The following is a 19,419-nucleotide window of genomic DNA, read 5'->3' as shown; positions in this document are numbered from 1 at the left end:
ACAGTTCAGTGAAAAGTGTCATTCTAATGATTAAGGCAACTCAGGGAACATGAAAACAGGAGCAGAATGACCCAAGACCATTTGCCTTCGTTCCGAAGCTTGATGAAGCACCACAAATTGCTCTGCAAGGTCACCTTGACACTCCTGGTCCCTGCTCCCCTCAGTAACAACCACTAAACAACTAATTCTGAGGACAGAGTGTTAGCTGCAATGCTCATGATCTCACTGAAGGTCTGGCGTGTTTTCAGCACTGTATATGCCAAACTGCTGCTGCTGAGATAGGCAAGGGTAGAAAGGAGCCATGTGTCTTTCAACACCGGATATAAAACATACCCTGTTCTGTTGCAGACAATCCATGCTGGCTCTGAACAATGCCAGGCTGTTTCTGCAGTAATCTGTTGATTGTTTGGTTGGTTTTTTAATTATTAAATTAATATAAGCAAGTCCTGATGCAAATTATGATCTAGTGAAGCAGACATGCAATAGTGACATGCATCTTTGCTGCTATAACAACTTGAAGAAGTGACAGCATTAAAAATGTTTCTGAAATAATGGTGTGTTATTTTATTTTTTTAAAGCACTTTGGACTCAATTTTCTCACTGCCTCTCTCTTCCCTACCACACTAAGTATTACATAACTGAATTACCCTCTTCTGCAGGGTCAAGTTTGACATAGCATGACCTAATAGGATAAAGGGAAGATAAAAATATTTACCCAGTCCTTTGACAAACTTCATAAGGCACATAATATAACTGGTGGCGGCGTTGGCAAAGACCTGGATGCTGTCTGTATTTAGAAATGCTTCAAAGACATCAAACACCGGAGCCTGGCGTTTTCCTGTGGAAACAACAAGATGAGAACTCATCCCCTATAAACGTGATTTTCCAACAGTTCTAACTGAATCTGGAGAATCTCCCCTACCCTGGGCAGAGGTAGAAATTATCTCACAACCTTCTCTTGCTCTTGAGGCAGCTCATATAGCCCTTCCCAGGAAGCAATAAGGACACCTTCCTTCGTCTTAGCCATGGAAAATATTAGCTTACGCCTGCCCAAACAGTAAGAGCAGGTTTGAGCTCTTGAACTCACCTCAGCAGCAAACACTTCTGCTTGGTGGAGGTTTCTGGTTTGGTTCTTGATAACTGCCAAGATGACAGCAGTCATGTGGAAAAACCCTTGGACCTGACTTGTAACATTTGAAATTATCTTTGAATGGGTAAAAGAACAGATGAAAGTGATTTTCCCCTACTACCCAGTTTCCACACATGCAAACATCTCTGGGAGGGATGTAGAATCAGTCTTACAGCAAACATGGTTTGTAACAGTGCCAGCAATTTGAAGCCTTGTGATTAAATGCCTGGAAGAGCACTTGCCTAGATTATCACACTAACCCTGATGTGTCAGAGCAATAGGTTTCACACAGCAAGACAGGCCACATGAGACGTGGTGATTGTATACAGTCATCTTTCCTTTAGCTGGCAGGACAGTGACAAGGGCCCAGCCAAGCTCAGTACTCCTGCACTACTGCTTTGCTCAGAAATATTCAAGTTTGGAATCTTTCTTATTCTACTCATCTGCCAGAATCTAGAAGAGAAAAAGTGAGAACAATGCCTCTGCTTTCTCTTCCACCCAAACTAATAAACCAGATACTTCGGCACAGTCCTGGAGTATTGGAGCACTACTGCTAAGTGCCAGTGATCAGGCAGAGCAATTAAATACATTAAGTTAGCTATTGTGTCCCTGAGGAATCAGACAGGGAAATAAAAGCACATACGTAACAGTGCACTGAAGTCCTTACCCATAGAGTATTCCCCTACAAGGTACTCTTTAACCTCTGACTTGTTGCTGCTGTGCACTGTTTCCAGGGCACTGAACAGGGGTCTCCATCCTGACTGGATCTGGGTAGAACACATTTCCACCAACTCTCCTATAGAGGTGACCACCTGGAAATAATGTAAGAGAAGTTAAAAAAATAAAACCAAAACCCAAGCCGATACATAGATGGACCTTCAGAAGGAATGAGGACGGCTCTAAACACGTTCTTAGATTTCACTATATCAGTTTAGACTGATATTTTTTTGTATTTTTTTAGACAATAGAAAAGTTTCATTTAATTGCTTTAAAGCCAAGTGTACTGCCTCTGTGCTCTACCACAGCACTGGCTTAGTTAGGCAGGGCCCTCCTGATTCCCTGAAGATGATTTGAAGGGAATTTGGGAAACACTCTCAAGTGGACCAAGTACACTCTGGAGACCATCCTTCCTATAGGCATGGCAGGTCAGACACTGACAACCCGATCAGGGCTGACTTACCTGGTCTTGGACATCCTCATCACACAGCTCTAGCTGCATGATACGCTCAAAGGGGCGGAAAAGTGCCTCATTAAAGTGGAAATGAGAAGGCTCATTCCAGTCTGTCAGCACTTCAGTGAGGATGTCATGGATGAAGGACACAGCCTTCCGAGACACGTGTCTCTCCTTATGACAGGCAGCCTACAGGGAAAGGAAGAGTATTAGTCTGAATGAGCAAAAAAACTGCTTTTACTGAAATGCTTTTAAGGGACGCAAGCCTTCATGCTGCTGAACCCTAAAAAAAAGGCTTCACTACTAACGTGACTAGGGACCCTACTGCAATGAAAATGGGAGAGAACTGCCATGGAAACAGATGAGAGCCTGAGCTGCTTGGAATCCCACAGATGCATGAAGGTTTGCTGAGAGTTCAAAAAGCACAGAGGTAAAAATAAATAAATTAAACAACAAACCCACAGAACAGAACTCATGTGAAACGTCATCTTTCTACCACGTGACCAACCTTCCCTTAAGAAAGGTAGTTCCTGCATATATTCACCATATCTATCTCTGCATGCCCAAATGTCACTTTTTACTTGGCCGTTTAAGGAACTTGAAGTGAGAAGGTTCTCATATCTTTTGGAAGACCTATTAAAAAATTAAATAAAAGTGAATCTGGATGTAAAGTTACTGGTTCTGGTTTTGACTGAGGTACCAAGCCTTCTCCAGCCTTTTCAGATTTGCCATCTCTTGCATGCATTCCCATTTTCTCCCTGACTCCTACCTCGACAAGGTGAGGTGCCACCAGGCTCCAGCAGCGCATCAGGTGGAGCAACGGGCGAGATTTACTCCTGACAATTCTGAGCATGGCGTCACCAAGTCGGAACAGGTGAAGTGCACTTCTTCTGTCCTGGGTAGATTTTACTTCACCTGCAAGAAAGTAGAAAAAAATAAATGAAAGCTAAGCCACAGCAGCTCCTCCATCTTTAGAGGTCTAAATTGGAATTGAAAGTTATTAGTATTAAGTCAGGAGTTTGAGCAGAGGGGAGTGTAGTGGAAGGGGAAAAAAATAGGAAAAAAATGATCAATGTAAACCACAGCCTGTGCCTGTGTTGGTAAAAGAACAGATGCTGGACTCAAGTTTTAAGAAGCACTTAGTAAACATAGCTTATTTTGATTTGAGTGATAATTATTTTGGCAAACATTTTAAAGACTAAGGCTTGGAGAAGTAGTGCACAGAGGTCAAGCAAGGAGTTTAAGACCCAAAATAGTTATTGCAAAAGTCTTTGGTGACATCTACAGGAAAGAATATAAACTGCAAATTATTTAGTTTTGGTTTCTCCTCCTCTATTGCTTATCAAGTAAGGGATACAAGCAGAGGATGTGAGAAAATACTTTCCTATCCCCAGGCAGTAATACTTGTTATTCCCCCCTGAAAAGGATACATCTTCCATTGCTCTTACAACAGTTTGAAAGACACTTCCCTCTCTCTTCACTTAAAACATGCTGATGCTTTTATCTTCAGTGAAAGACATCACGGGGGGCCTACAACTTTTAATACTAAAACTGCAATTCATTGCTCTATCCTAATTTCAGTTTTGTTACTACTAAATATTGTTGATTGACTACTAGATACATGATGAGAAGATCACTGTTTATTAAAACTGAAGTGATGAATGCTGAGGCCTGGAGACAAGTAGCAGCAAAAAAGAAACAACTGGAAGTGGCACACTGAGAAAATGACAGGTAGTGCTTTAGGGAGAGGGGAGACCAATTAAGTTGGAGACACATACCTGATAAAATCCAGGCCTGTCACAGGACAGAACAAAGCCTGTATGAGTAATGTAACAGTACAAATCTAAGTGAAATATCTTCCTTTGGTTCCAGTCCTATTCTATTTGAGACAGTGATGCAAACAACAATTTACAAGCTTTGTACTGTAGGGTATATGCTCCACCCTGCTGGGGATGAGCAGGAAAAACAAACCCCACTGCTTTACTGAAGATTCTTCAGTTGTGTGCTTTGCTTGCTGTCTCCCATTTTCTGAACACTTCTGAGGTTATTCCACTGTCAAATGTCTAACCTAAATCACTGCCTTAGGTTGACATTTACCCAAGTTTCCTTATTGGATCAGGCTCCACAATGAAGCTGTGATTAAACATCTGTGGATAATTAACAGCCCCAAAATCCAAGAATGAAATTAATGTGCTCTGATTTGTTTCATAGCAGGTGTGGATGTGGTCCTCATCCAAAGAAAAAAAAAAAAGCTCAACCTTTTCTAACGACTTTGAATTGCTTCTAGAGAGAGATCTTATTAGGTTAAATACTTTGTTCTATTTATCCCATGCAATGTCAATTGGAAAAAACGTGAGATTACAAAGCAAGTCCTGTAAGCAATACCATTGTACATGAAACACAGAACTCTGTAAGGGACCTCTGGGCAATTTACCTGGCATTGCTAGTGAGTAATCAACTGTGTCTGTGACAGAATGGAAAAGCTGGGCCTGAGAAGCCTTCTTGAGCTGGTAAAGGAAGCCTGCCAGTGCCATCAAGTTTAACTTGTCAGCAGCATCTTCAAAGAGCCTGTGAGTAAAAGAACAGAATCTAATTGAAAAATTCATGAGTTGCAGACTTAAATGTGCATGTAAGAGAAAACCCTTATCTGTACATGGCTGCTACGTGTTGCCTGCCTGCAGTGACACACTGGGTTATTGAGCACTTCTTCATTTACAGCGTGCTACAGAAAGATTCTGATCCAGCACCTTAATTAACTGGTGGGTGGAAAGCAGAGTGCTGTAGGACTGGCCAGAACTTTTCCAAGATTCAACTGTGGTACTAAACCAAAAATAACTTTTTCAAGGAGTTGATGCTTTCTCATTACTGTATCTTAACACTGTGAGCAGTGAATGAATGAACCAGTAATCAAAATAAATAAATACATAAATAATAATAAAAAAGATAAATGCCTGGTCCTCACAACACAGATCATCACAGCTTCACTGACTTTAGAGTTACACTAGGTTTCCCCATCTGAAGTTACAAACTCTTACATGAAAAACAAGTTATTTTCAATTGCAATGAGCTCCTAAGAGTTAAAATCTGTACCCTTAAAAGCAGTAAATTTATGCTTGCACAGGAGGTGGGCTCCACAGAGATCACAGTGAAATTTCACATAAGTTGACACAAATATGATTTTCTGATGTTGCTTTTCATGAAAAGCTTTCTATGGTTCTAATAAACTAGGGACTGAGTCCTCATAACTTCTGTACTGAAGCAGCAGTGCAGAAATCAAACCTACATCACTGAAATTACAGTACTGCTGCTATTTAATCCTTGGAACCAAGCTGTATTGTGAGCCTCCTGAATAAAAGGTACTTTCCACCAACAAACTCCTACAAGCAACATCAGTATGAATTACTTTTGCCCCTGCATTTACAAATAACACACTGCTATGGACAGAGATCAAGAATGCAAAGTGTCAGCTGTGGGAAAAACAACATTACAACAATGCACATCCAGTAAACCTCCAACTCTCCCCTGGGCTGCTGAAAAAAGACTAGAAATATCAAAAAAGTCTATGACCTATCAGTCTGCAGACCATGTTGTAGGAACACGTGATCTACCCATTCTGTGACCTTTCTGGGTGGCCTTTCCTCCCCCAGACACACCGGGACAGACTGACCAGATGTCCGCACAGTCCTGACAGAAGCGGCTGCTTTCTGACACCGGTCTTGTCACTCAGTCCCTTTCTGTCAGGACAAGACACCCACTTATTTTGTCTGCTTTAATGAACCCAACATTAATTTACATGCAAGGAATAAATCAACCACTCTCAGGATGCATTTGATTTACTTGGCATGTTCACTGTTGAGCAGAGACATACTCAGGCCAGTCCCTGCAGGGCGGGGAGTGTAGAGATGTAAGAAAACAATGTCTTTTAGGAACTGCTGGTTGGGACACACATGCAACTCTCTCATGAAACTCAACTGAAGCAAGTGGCTGTGACAGACGACAATCAGACTCCACCACATCACAGAAAGGTTCATTTTGGCCCTGTTTTGGGAACAGAGGCTCTGGTTCCTGACAGTGCTGCTTTTACCTGTCAGCTTGCGTGGAGAGCGTGAGAACAGCCTTGGCAGCACTGGTCCCACACAGCAGGCTGCCTCCACGTAAGTCAAAAGCTCTGCCCTTACTGCTCTCCTTGATGAGTTCCTGGATAGAAACCGGCTGAATGACAGGATTGCTGCTGAGGGTGGCCTCCTGTTCAGGGGTCAGTGCCTGGGGAGACTCCCCAGGCTCAGAGTCCGGATGCAGCCCTCCAGGTGCCTGCTGTGCCTGGGTGATGGTAAGGGAGGGCTGGGGAGCACCATCGCTGAAGTGGGTGTGCTCCAGTGTGCCGATGTACTCACACACCCTGAGAATGAATGGGAGAAGCAAAAGATGAATAAAACCAATGACCCCTTCCCCCACTAATCATCAGGCTCACTGAAGAAACACTCAGGTCTGTACTGCAGAGGCAAGAAGGGTAGTGCAAGTTCAAATCGCCCAGCACTGGGGCTGTGAGAAGCCAGCTTACACGGAAACCCACTGCTAACTTACAGGCACTGATTTCTGCATCTGAACCAGACATGATGCACAGGTGCTCTCCTTAAACCATAAACATGATCTCCAAGTCTCAGACTACATATAGATACCCTGTCTTCTTACATCCCCTGCCTTCCTCTATCCATAGACAGCAGATAGTTTAGTGGAAGTGCCTGAAAAGCCCATTTGAGTTCCTGGGTCTGCCGCAGTCTTCTGGCAACTTCAAAGTTTCCAAGTGTTGATTTTATCTCTGAATACTGGTGGAAAACAGCACTGTCTTTTCTCTTATAGGTATTGGCAGTTAATTCACTCTGACACTGTTTATACAGAACACTCACAGAGCATGTAAGGGCCTTTTTCTCAGTCCATTACTCTTAGTCACCATGGTATAAATTCTGTTGCTTTTGGGATAGCTGGTAAATACCTGAACACATGAGGCCAACAGTCCTGGTTGTGGCTTCCCATCTCCAGGCCCACATTAAGGACTGCATCCATACACAAGACATGAGCAGTGTGAAGGCAGACTCCCTGCACTTTCCCCATCTGCTCAAGTTTCTGCTCCACTTTCTGTTTCACTGCAGTGTGGAAAAGAAATAAAAACAACCAAACAAATTAGCTTCTCCACCTTCCAAACACTGGTTTGTATATAGGGTGATAGCAAAGGTATGCAGTTTGAAAGCTATAAAGGAACATGGATTTTAGAAATCATTTTAACATTAAAATTATTTTTGACTGATCTTATAGGCATAAAAAAAAAATCAACGCCAGATTGACGCTCTCCACCTCCAAATTCCCATCTTGTTGCCCACAGAACAGATGCAGATTGCCAGTGATATTACATGTTTCTCTCTGGAGCTGGCTGTCTGGTTATTCATTTTTATCAAAATCTCCTCTGCCATGGGAAAAAAAAAAGGGTTGCAGATTTTACATCTATTTCCATACAAAGTTTCACCAAAGAACTTTCGTTAATGGATACTCTTGTAAAACTGATCCTGAGCTGAACTACAAGTACCAGCTATATCCAGGAGAATGGTCAAAAACTAGCTTGTGCTCAGGCCTATTCAGGTTTGTTTTCTTTACTGAGACACCAAATTTAAGTGCTATGCAGGGTCATTTGTGCAACACTGTGCTTTGTTGTGGGCTTCTTGCCATTACAAATCAGATATTGTCAGACCCATTTTATGAGCTTCTCCAGTCACTGGAGATGGCAACTGACTTCGCTGACCTCCACTGGGTTTGAAGTAGTGGAACAGAAATGCAGAATTTTTTGTGTTACACATAGATGACTTTTTAATTCCAGCTTCATTTAAAATGATTCAGAAACAGTTTTAAATATTGAAAAGACTACCAAGGATCTATACATAAGACAGGGAGAGGAATGCACACTCAGCTTATATTACCACCCAACACATTAAAAACCCCAAAGTGTTTCTCTGATACCCTCTGGTTGTACTCCTATCACAAGGATAAAAACAGCACATTTGGAAAATGCTGCTGGCTTATCTGTAGTTCCACTGATTTCAGTTCCATCTAAAATGTAATTAGTGTGACGTAAGAATCCAGGACAGCAGGACATGTATTGAAGTGTCTAGACACACATCCCATATGCCTACAAGTGAGTGGTGCAGAGTAGTGGCATTCCCCTCTGTCTTCCTTCTGTGTGTAGCAAAGTACTAAGCTGCACCTTAGCAGGCACTATGAGGTAAGGCAGGTAATTTAATTACAGCTACCTTGAGCTATAGTATCACTGGGCTCTTGGATTTCTCTTTCCTCTTTCTCTTCTTGGACACAGGAGGCAGCTGCCATTTGAGCAAGAGCAGATGCACAGTTAGCAGCAACTCCTGTAAAGCAACAATACAGTTATTGTTTAACCAGCACTTCCTCCCTAGTTCCATGCAATCTCAACAACAGGCTGTATCAATGAAAGTTGGCTGAATATGTCAATGTTGTAGGGAAGGTAGGCCCTATGGGAAGTCCCACACTTCAGGTTCCTACCCAAGACTGGCACAGGATGCTGCTTTTCTCTCTCCCACATTCCTTCAAGGAAAGTTATCATCTTATTTTATGACTTTGCCATGACATCCCACATGCAGCAGTACCTAGAGCACAGCTCAGCCGGGCTGCCCTCCTCAGTCCATCCAGGCTCACACAGATGGAGTCCTTCTCCTTTTGGTTCTGCTCCTTGGCTCCTTCTGCTCCCAAGATGAAGGCCAGCCCCTTGGAGCTGCCTGCCATGCGGCCAGTCAGTGGTGTGGACAAAGTGTCAATCAAGTTCTTCCAACAGCCGATTAAAAGGTATCGGGCAAAAGCAACTCCTGGTGTGAGAAATGCTTTACTAGTACTACTGCAAAGTGACACAACAGCAGCTTTATTATCAGTGATAAAAAAGCAAGTCACATTTTGTCTTCTGCATGCTGGACTACCAATTCATGTGTAAGAAGTACTGACATACTTCCCCCAACCCCTGGTGTTCCCTTGAGGGAACAACTCGATTGTGGTTCTAAAACCCAAGTTATCTAAATGTGGTTACAGTATATAACAACCCACTGCTAGTAGATACACTTGTGCTTATAATACAGTCTTTATACCTGCAACAATAGCATCATCTGTCTTCCGGTTTTGGGAAAGAGGAGATTGAGCTGAAGCAGATGCCATCAATTGGCCACCAATTGCACTGCTTCCCAAGCCATCAATGTCTGCCAGAACATTAAAAACCAACAGATTACTATTTGACACACATATGGGGGAAAGCATATCCTACTGTCTCTTTGTTCAAATAAGCACTAGTGCTCCTGACTTCTCAGGTATGCTTCTTAGTTTGCACTTTTCTGGCAGCCTTCTGAAGCCTTAGCATAAACATGAGCTGTGGCATCTTCTGTTTTGTCCAGAACAAGCAACATTTTCTTGAAGAAGGGATATATACTGCTCTCAAAAGCAACATCCCCCTCCACCAAGTTACACAGTCAACAGAACACTCACCAAAGATTTCATGGTACTTCCTACAGTTCAGAATTTCCCACACCCTTAGACCCCAATGTTTCTGAGTATAACCTTTCACATATTGCTAAATCCAGTATCTAGATATTCCCAGACCACAGTCTGCATCCTGAAGATGCACTGGGATCCTATGTACTAAATGTCACTTTTACTAGCCCTATGTAGGTTCAAATCTCAACAGAAGAAATACAACCCTTTCTCCAACACAAGACCAGCTTACCACAGAGTGTTTGCTGTTAAGGAGATCAGGTTTATTTCCTTTCTAGCAGCCCCAATCCGTCTGTCTGTCTCTTCTCCACTCCAAAGTGTTTCTATCAGCTCAATAGCTAAAAGCAACACTGAGCTCAATAAAATCAGCAAAACCTTTCAGAGCAGTGCCCTTTGATTACCACTTAATGGCTCAGCTGAAGCCAATGTTCTCCCTGCATATACTGTTTTAATGACCACTTTGTAATCATACAGTATACACCTTCAAGCAGACAGTGCATTTTATATCAATACAATACTGCAGACATCCTGCTGCCTTTCAGATGATACCCTTAGATTATTTTTTCCCTTCAAAGGAAGCTAAGGTCTGTTTATAAGCATTTGTTAGAGGTGCTCCAGGCTTCCAGCTTCTTTCTAGTGCCATTTGGCATATTCCTGGCATAGCACAAATCTGAACCAAGGGGACTCTGATCAGTGGAAGGCTTCCAGGATCAGATGCCAGCATTTTTATTGGTAGCACACCACAGGCACTTTGAAATGGCTTTGCTATGACATCTGGAAAACAGCAGCCTTAACGCTTATCATTCACAGGCAGCAAGCCTACCAGAACTGAAGTTGACTGAAGAGAAGTTTTGGTTCAGTGAATAAACCTATGCTCTGTCTCCCAGGAACAGTCTGGTTTTAAACCCATGCTTCAAAAACTTTCTGTCTGATTCAGTACCTGCCCTGGTTAAGTCTGAGTCCTCCTCTACTGGCAGTTTTGTGAGCCACATGCTGCATGATGACATGCTCTTCTGTAAGCAGCTTGGTTTAGACACACCTGTGGAAGTTAATGCTTACTACCATAACATGTTACTGACCGGTCAGCATGGTGATAAGTGGAAGGCTGTGCTCTTCAGGGCTTCCCCAGTATCCAGCTTCCCCCAGCATGTTCCTTTCTAGTACCTGGTGGTACAGTTCTTCAACCCAGGCCTGGGAAAATACCATCAACACTCCACTGGACTGGACCTGCTTCATGAACTCCTTCTGCAGAGAACCATAGAAGCCAGATGTAAGACAACAGTAAGACCTACAGCATGAGCCTCAGCTCCTAGATCTATCTACACCTGAGTGTAAAGGAAGGCAAGATTAGAAATAAGTTATGCAAAAATAACAATGAATTGAGGATTGTGATGTGTCTCTACGCTGGAGAGCGACACGAACAAGGAGACTTCCCTTGTCTTACTGCAGTTCATGCAAGATGCAAATTATAATGACAGTGCTTGCACAGTGACAATGGGACATACTCACTATTTCTCTCACTATTTCCACAAGGTAGGTATAAGTTCTCAATTCCAATAAAAAGAAGTTGTGGCACCTAGTGCTGCCTGTGCAGCAATCAGGCCCTTCTGCACCGAAGAGTCACCACAGCTGAACTGGGGTCCAATTTGATATCTGAACTATTTTCAACAATACTCAGGGTGAGGCTCAGGCTTGTGCACCAGGCTGCCCCTAGGGAAGGTCTGAGTCACACATTTGCTCTCCCAGCTGCTGGAGAACATACTAAAATAGATGATGATGGTGAAACCCACTTGTTTTTGAGGTCTTCTAGAATGTAACTTCTTTTACATGGGAAACTCAGCAGTAAATGTGCATTTTAACAGATTTTTTTTGTTTTCTCTTTTTTTGCTCCATACATCACTGATATTTTATGTTTAGGAAAACTCTAAAATGACTTGTCCTGGGCAAATCAGTTGAAAAACATAGATTCATCTTTTGTAACTCCTGCAGCCTTGAAAACAATTTTTGAAAATCCAAAGAACCTGAGGAATCCCAAGTGCAACTAAAATAATCAGTTCATACTATTAAAGCCTAATTATTTTTCACTCTTTCATGTCTTCATCTGCATAAATACAAATCGAGTGTTAAGTGAGAAAACTGTCACTATGCTCAAAAGTAGCTGCAAAATGAAGGTATGCCACTCGATAAAGTGCATGAACAATACCTGCTGCATCACAAGATGCTAATGAAGATCTGAAGATAGAGTATCCATCAAAATGACTGCTACTTTAATGATAATCAGTAAGCAGGATTCATTCCTCTCCAAATTACAGAGAAGCTGTGTAATTCAGATGCATGACATTTATCATGTAAGATTCATAAGCAGCTTGGAGAACACTTCATTTGCAATTATTATTTCTCCACTTAGCAAGCAGCCTGAAGGCTTTACATGTGGGATGTTTTATGTGAAAGGAAGCAAGGCAAATTTTCTTTTTTAACAGTTTCCCCATATTCCCCAACTCACCAGCAACACAGGGGCTTGGGCAGGCTTCTTCCTGTAGTAATCTGAGTTGGCCAATTTTAGGTTGAGCAGCAGAGTGTAATGTGAGACCATGTAGAGACTGTCTGCATTCATCAGAGTCTGGAAGCTGAAATTTAGGTTTCCCTCAAATCCTGGTGAGTGCATCATACCTAACAAAAACACCATGTGAGCTCTCACATTTTACACAAATTTTGCCTGGAAAAAGAAAATAAATCAGAAGCTAGCCCTAGTGTTTCAGCAGCAACAGATTGCTAGAATAGTTAATGAACCATCAGTAGAAATTACACTACGAGAATAGGGAATAGAAAAATAAGTAGTCCATCTGAAATGTAGTGCTGCAAGGCAAACTGAACACTCCAGTCACAGTCCAGAAAAGCAGCACCCTCAATTTAAAAAACACAAGGAGCACCAGCATTCATTGGGATGCCTGCCAGGTACAGAGCAAAGTGCAGGATACATCTGCAATGCTAACTGGAAAGGTGAGGTAGGAGGGGGCAGAGGCAAAACCTGCCTACTTAACTGAGCATATTTGCACCAAACGGTGCCAATGAGGGTGACAGCCCTTTGAACCCACCAGTAAATCTGACCTGGCTAAGCGTGTTGCTGGATGGGGACTGGAGTGCTTGGCACCTTGCAGGATCAGGCTGTAATTAGCATTCTCTCCATGGACTAGAGGTATGTGGATAAATAGCTGGGGCCAAGCTGGCTGGACCTTGGTTACAACTCCAAGCCCTGGTCAGTTACCTGCTTTCTGGATAGCTGAGCACTCTGCAGCTCTGTCAGACCCATGTCACCTATAAGTGCTCAGTACTCCTGAAAACACTTTTTGTATGAAATGATATTCTACAACCATGCCCTGTGACACAATCCCTTCTTCTCAGGTAGGATGGACAGCACATACATTTTCCACTCAGTTAGCTGATCTACTGGTAGAAAAGTATAAATCAAATATGAGCAATACCTAATTGAATCCCCATGATCTGTAGTTTCAGCCATGAGAGAAACAGAAATATCAGGACATCCCCCATTGACCCACAATATTTCATGGTTTTCACATCAACTGTGCTATGAAATTAGGGAAAATTAAGGAGTAAGCTTTATCCCAGAGGAACATTTGAAATGAAACAAAAAAAAAAACCAGCTTCCAAGGTCAGTTACATGATGAAGCAAAGCTGTGTCATTTGTTAACTGCTGCAGTGGTTTACTGTGAATATATTCCTCCCACCATAAAGCTCAAGCCTCTTCTTAGACAAAATACCACAAACCATTAACAATAAAAAAATAATAATAATAATTAAAAAATCCACACACAGAAAAGAAGCAAATGTTTTTCTTGCCTCGTGAGGGTTTGAAAGCTCTGTGCTGCTGCCTTCTCGGACTTTCCACTGTCGTCACTTTGGGGGCGTGGATAAGGTGAGTAACTGTTTGAGGGCGGATTTAGAAAGAGAGTAACTGTTCCAGGGTGGGTCTAAAAAATGAATAGCTGTTCAAGGGAGCAACCTTTGTGGAAGAGGAGTGATAGGGCTGGCCAGACACTGTACCCACACGGACTGCCGTGTGTTGGGGTAGATCTCTCATGGTGAGAGTTATCAGAGAATCTTTACCTAGTACCAAAACTGCAGCCACATGCTCGAAAGTAGCCTGTGAGTAACTCTGGTGACTCCTTCATCACTGAAGGCAAACATGCATCCTAACGCTTTGTTGGATGGAGGATCATGACATTGATGTAGCTAGAATATATTGATTTGATGCCTTATCTTTCTTAAATATGTAGCATGGGGACTAGAATCGGCTGGAGTGATAAAAACTTCAAGGCAGAGAAGTATGTAAAAGAAAATAAAAAGCCCACATTATTTTGCACTCAAATATTTTTTAAAACGTGCAATCTCCTATACAAAACTACAATCAAAAAGGAAGGTGTATAACTACATGTAAAAGTGGCTGCTAAATAGTGGGTATGTATTTGAGTATCCAAAAGTGACAAAAATATGGTCCCTAATTTCTTCTAAAATGTGGAAAAATAACTGCATTTGAGAGATGCTGAAATCTCAAAAGCAGACTAGCTGATGGACAAACTTGCAATGATGCTTAACAACATAAAAGTCTTGATGCTAAAAGCTATGAAATCAAAACTGAAAAGATGTGCTAGAAACATTTGCTGTTATTCATACACTGGCACACGATTTTTAGAATTAATGCCTTGACACTGCAGTTCATGAGACTGGCTACATCAGAATTAAGAGAATACTGAGCATCAATTTTAATTATAAAAATCTACCAACAATAGTAAAAAATTAGGTTAGTACACTGTCTTAACAGAGACAACAGCTCATTTAAATTGGTCAGGTAAATGGAGGTCCTGAAAAACACACAAATGTAATGTTTTGTGCAAGTCAAGATAATGTTGAGAATTGTTAGATAATTCAGTAGTTGTTAAGACAGACACCACGCTTCAGTGTCGCCAAGGAACTTCTTGGCATTGGTTTTATCTAGCAACAAGGAAGAACTTTCTGAGGAAAGATGAAAACTCTCAGTCAGGAAGACTTTTAACTAACTGACTTCCATTCACTAGAATTCTGCTTCACTGACTTCACTTTTTCCATGCCTATACTCCCATGCCAGTGCCTCATACTCCTACTTCTTTCATTTGCTTTTCAATACCATTTAAGGTCCTAGCCTGTAGAAAGACTACTAACTGGTACTAACGTATCTTTCCCACTTTGAGCACAAGAAAAAATTAAAACCAAAACAAAGCTGTTAAATGTGGTGTCTCAGAAATGTAAGAATGCTGCTTCAGTACCAGTTGGTCTCAGAACGGCACCTGTCTCTGTTCTTGAATCTTAACCAATACTCAAATTTCCTGATGTGTTCTTCAGGAATTGTACGTGAATGGATGTAGGGCCAGTTACTCTAACTTCACCAGCTAATTTGTGCCTTGAATTGTTGGTACTAACAAAGGAGTCCTGAACTAAGAACTTATAGAGACAGACTGGTGTCTAGGAAGGTCTCCAAGGAAGTTCCTATTAGGAAGTCTCTCTCCCCCCAGGTCCTCAAACTCACACCTCTCACCTACACAGGTACGCAAGTCCTCACCTCAGGAGGACAGACGGACTTTTGCTTAAGATCTGAGGTACAAATTAAGGGATTGTTTCAGATGGATTAAGTCTTATTCCAGATGTCCAACCGAAACAAGAACTGCACAGATCCTGTGAGAGCATAAAGTTACAACATACACAGCTCTGTGAAAACTACTCACGTAGTATTCCAAACTATGTGAATACAGTAACTTGCTACTATGTTTTTCTGTGTTTCCTTAATGAGTGACATTCTCTAACTATACTACAACAAATCAGACTGGAAACATGGTGTGTATTTTTAAGTACAGATGGCCATGGGGATGGCTTTCTTCAGAAAGTGGAAAGTCTTTCTCAACCAACAGTCTAAGTCCAAGACTAAGTATCTTTCTAAAGAGAGATGTACAAACCAGAAATCATGGTCTTAATGCAGAAATTGAGTGATATTCTTCCATCTTTCTTGCTGTGTAAGACATACTGAATGACAACAAAAGCTGCATTTAGCCTTCAAATCCAGAAGTCTGCTAGGTCTGCCTCTCCCAATGCTTTCAAATGTTCTCAAGGGATCTGACAGACAAACAGGAAAAGAAGTGGTATATTCGTTCATGCATGAGGGAACAGGGGTGCACCAAAGTTTGATCTAGACTTCTAATCCTGGTCTTTGGGCACAACCTCATGATCATGTTTTTCCAGGAAAAATAAATCCCTTGTGACAGAAAAGATGTTTTTGAGAACATCAATTAGGAATGTAACTAATGTCCCCTTAAAGATATCTCCTTTCTGCGATACAGCATGGCCAATGTTTCTTAAGATCTTTACCTACCATTGTCCTGGTTTTAGCAGGGACAGAGTTAAGTGTCTTTCTAGCATCTGGTGCAGTGCCATGTTTGGGAGTTGGATGAAAGCAGTGCTGATAACACACAGATGTTTTAGTAATCGCCAAGCAGTCAAGGACTTTTCAGCTTCTCATACTGTCCTGCCAACAAAAAAGCTGGTGGTGCTTAAGAAGTTGGGAGGGGAACCAGCTGACCCAAACTGGCCAAAGGGATATGCCATACCATATGACATGTATAAAGCTGAAGGATGGGCCAGGAGGCAGGGCAGCTCAGGTCTTGCTGAGCATCAGCTTCAGGTGGTATGAAATTGTGCTGTTTGTTGCTTGTTTTGTTGTTATTATTATTGTTGATCTTATTACTATCTTCCTTTTCTGTCCTATTAAACTGTCTTTATCTCAACCCACAAGTTTGGGGGGTTTTAAATTTTCAACTGTCTCCCACACCCCAGAGGGAGCACAGGAGTAAGTGAACGGCTGTGTGGCTGTTTTAGTTGTCATACAGGTTAAACCACAACAACCATTTTCCTGAATTAAGCCTTACTTGGGCTCCATTTATACAAGGTATCAGGAATGTCAGCTTGTTCACCAGGTTAAGATCTAAATTATGCTGTACGATGATGGGAGGCATCCCTTCTGACTCTATGAGTTTAATGTGTGTGACAGAGCACAAATGAATGAAGCAATGATTAGGAGAAGAGCAATAGGAAAGGCAATTGTGGTGAGTTAAAGAAACAGATAAATATATTTTAACAAACATTTCCACATTGGCCACTGTCATGAAAAAGAAACCCTTCTAAAATATTTATTTATTTATTTATGTATATTTTAAATGTGCTAGTAACAGAACAAACTAGCCTTTGCATGGCATTTTTTTGTTTGATCAAGTCAAGATCCTAAAGGTTCAAACCCTGAAAGAACTGTAGGCATTCAATCTCTTAAAAGGTAAAATTTTTAACTATTTTTTCACTTGGTCTGGGCTTTGAGCTTTGCATTTCCTCTCATGATAGACAACAACATATAAGAAAAACTAAAGAGAAAGGAAGAAGAGAGTTGCTCCTCTTTTCTTATCCTTTGGAGTGTTTACTGCTGTGGTAATTTTACCACCTTCTTTGCAAGGCTGGCCTTACTAATAGTAATGCAGCAATGTACTAAGCTAATTCAATCTCTTTCAAAATCGGTGATGGCTCTCTCCACAGCCCTTTCATGCAAAGAGGCAACCCCAACCTCTCTTTAATGCAAATATGTGCAAACATTCTCAACAGAGCTTCACAAACCCATGAAGAGGTATTTTACTATAGAAAATTCAATTTCTCTATTAATGCAATCCAAAGCTTGTTTAGTCAATGGATTGGCCTCCCCTGAATCTGTGCCTGCACATTCAGTTTGCCCTAAATGAAGTGTGCTGTTGTGGAGGAATGTGCTTTGTAAAGGACAAACCTCCTTATTCTGGTTGTGTTCTCTGAAGATGAAACCCTACAAGAGAATCTGTGTACAGTGCTAACACAATGTGCATGCTGGTTAGACAGCAAATATTTGCTCGCAAACCTGAGCAGAAGGTTGAAGAGAAGCTCTGCAGTGCTCCATCCACCTCTTCTATGCTGGGAAGAGCGATAAGCCGAGGTAGAAGAGCTTCAAGTGACTGGATAAACAGCCGTGCACTGTGCTGGTCTGCCTCTTGGTTTTTCAGCAATTTCAGAGAAAGAGCAGCAGTACGTAAGGACCTGTGACCTGGGCAATCCCGTGGTGTCTGCTCCTCATCAGCCAGGGAACAATTGTCAGAGCCTATATCCGAGACATCTGACCTGCCTGAGTCCTTCTCTGCTGCCATGGAATACTGATCACAGGAATCAAACTCAGTCCTGGAAAGGTCCTGGTCATCTACACTGAAATTACTTTCACTGTATCTGGATCCATAGGACCGAGTCTTGCAATCAACTGATAAGAAGTTAGTTATATCTGGATAGACTATGGTGTGGCTTCTCTGAACAACATCTGGCTGGTCGATTGTTTCTGACTCCGGTTCTCTGTAGTGAATCTCCTTGCTTTCATGCCCAGCTGGAGATGGCAGTGAGTTTTTTTGACTTTCTGGATTTTCCTCTGGCGTTGTCTGTCCCATATCCCCTTCCAAAGTGGTCTGACCAGTGTCTGTGGTAACACTAATGCTAATGTCAGGACTCTTTTCATTTCCTGATTCCCAAGCAGGATTTTCTGAGGACAGGATGCGCCTCTGCCACCTAAAGTCGGCATCATTTATCTCCATGGAGTCCCTGCTTGTCTCAGTCCCATCCTTCAATTCTTCCAAGCGCCGGAGCAGCAGCTGGATTTGCTCTTCACTAAGACCCCTCCCTTGGCTCAGCTCATCTAATGCTCCAAGCAGGGCAAAGACGCAGGACACTGAAGCGTAACATGCTTCAATACCACCTTTGATGCATGCTTCTGTCATCCCATCCATGATACTGCAATTAAAACAGAGTTTAAGTGATGCGGCACGTATAATGAGCACGTCACTCTCATCCAACACCATCCCTCCACAAACACAAAAAAAGTGAAATTACCCTGTAAGACTACTGCTGGGGAAGATAACTAGTATTGGAAGAAATTAGTAATTCTCCCTTGTGGACATGCCCATGCACAGCATGTTTTCCCTTACAGACAAACACATTGAAAAAAAACCCTCAACACCCAACTGAAGCTAAATTCAAAGCCATCTGTGTCCTGAAAATTATCTTATCTACAAGGTAAGATATTTATAAGAACTGAGAATCCCCCTTTCTCCATCTGACAATGTTTAAATTTTTTACTATCTCCTTTGACTTCATTTTGGAAATATACCTCTAAATAAGCACAGTTATTTCATTGCAAGATTAAGGACCCAGACTCAAAAATTTCCAGCTGTAAACCAACATATTTGAGTATCTGGGCAGGCTGCAGAAGGTAGTTATCTATGCCTTTACCAACAGGCCCAAACTGACAACAAACCAGTAAAGAGCTTTCACCCATCTTCCATTTTCACGGCTTATTTAACCAGGGAGATACCCTGACTTGTATTTGGGGATGCTTCTGAAGATACCACTGTTTAAAGTGTCCTATGTGCACGAGCGTCCTGGGTTCACCTGGAACAGAGTTAATTTTCTT

At 41.9% G+C, this 19,419-nt stretch overlaps 1 protein-coding gene across 1 annotated transcript in view; it reads right to left on the bottom strand.

The window, feature by feature from the left end:
• Positions 1-19,419, bottom strand: part of ARFGEF3 (ARFGEF family member 3) — a gene marked incomplete at both ends in the record, with an annotated part of 87,229 nt that overhangs the window by 16,104 nt on the left and 51,706 nt on the right. Inside the window, 13 exons of the mRNA XM_084260980.1 lie at positions 716-838; positions 1,797-1,941; positions 2,310-2,489; positions 3,070-3,215; positions 4,735-4,868; positions 6,385-6,699; positions 7,294-7,444; positions 8,600-8,710; positions 8,969-9,184; positions 9,458-9,565; positions 10,934-11,099; positions 12,358-12,524; positions 17,830-18,740. Coding sequence (XP_084117106.1) covers positions 716-838; positions 1,797-1,941; positions 2,310-2,489; positions 3,070-3,215; positions 4,735-4,868; positions 6,385-6,699; positions 7,294-7,444; positions 8,600-8,710; positions 8,969-9,184; positions 9,458-9,565; positions 10,934-11,099; positions 12,358-12,524; positions 17,830-18,740 — 2,873 coding nt within the window. The remainder of the gene's footprint in view (positions 1-715; positions 839-1,796; positions 1,942-2,309; positions 2,490-3,069; positions 3,216-4,734; positions 4,869-6,384; positions 6,700-7,293; positions 7,445-8,599; positions 8,711-8,968; positions 9,185-9,457; positions 9,566-10,933; positions 11,100-12,357; positions 12,525-17,829; positions 18,741-19,419) is intronic.

The sequence above is a fragment of the Gallinula chloropus genome (assembly GCF_964237585.1).
Source record: "Gallinula chloropus genome assembly, chromosome: 3".
Classification (NCBI taxonomy): Eukaryota; Metazoa; Chordata; class Aves; order Gruiformes; family Rallidae; genus Gallinula; species Gallinula chloropus.
This window is presented reverse-complemented; position numbering and strand designations above follow the sequence as displayed.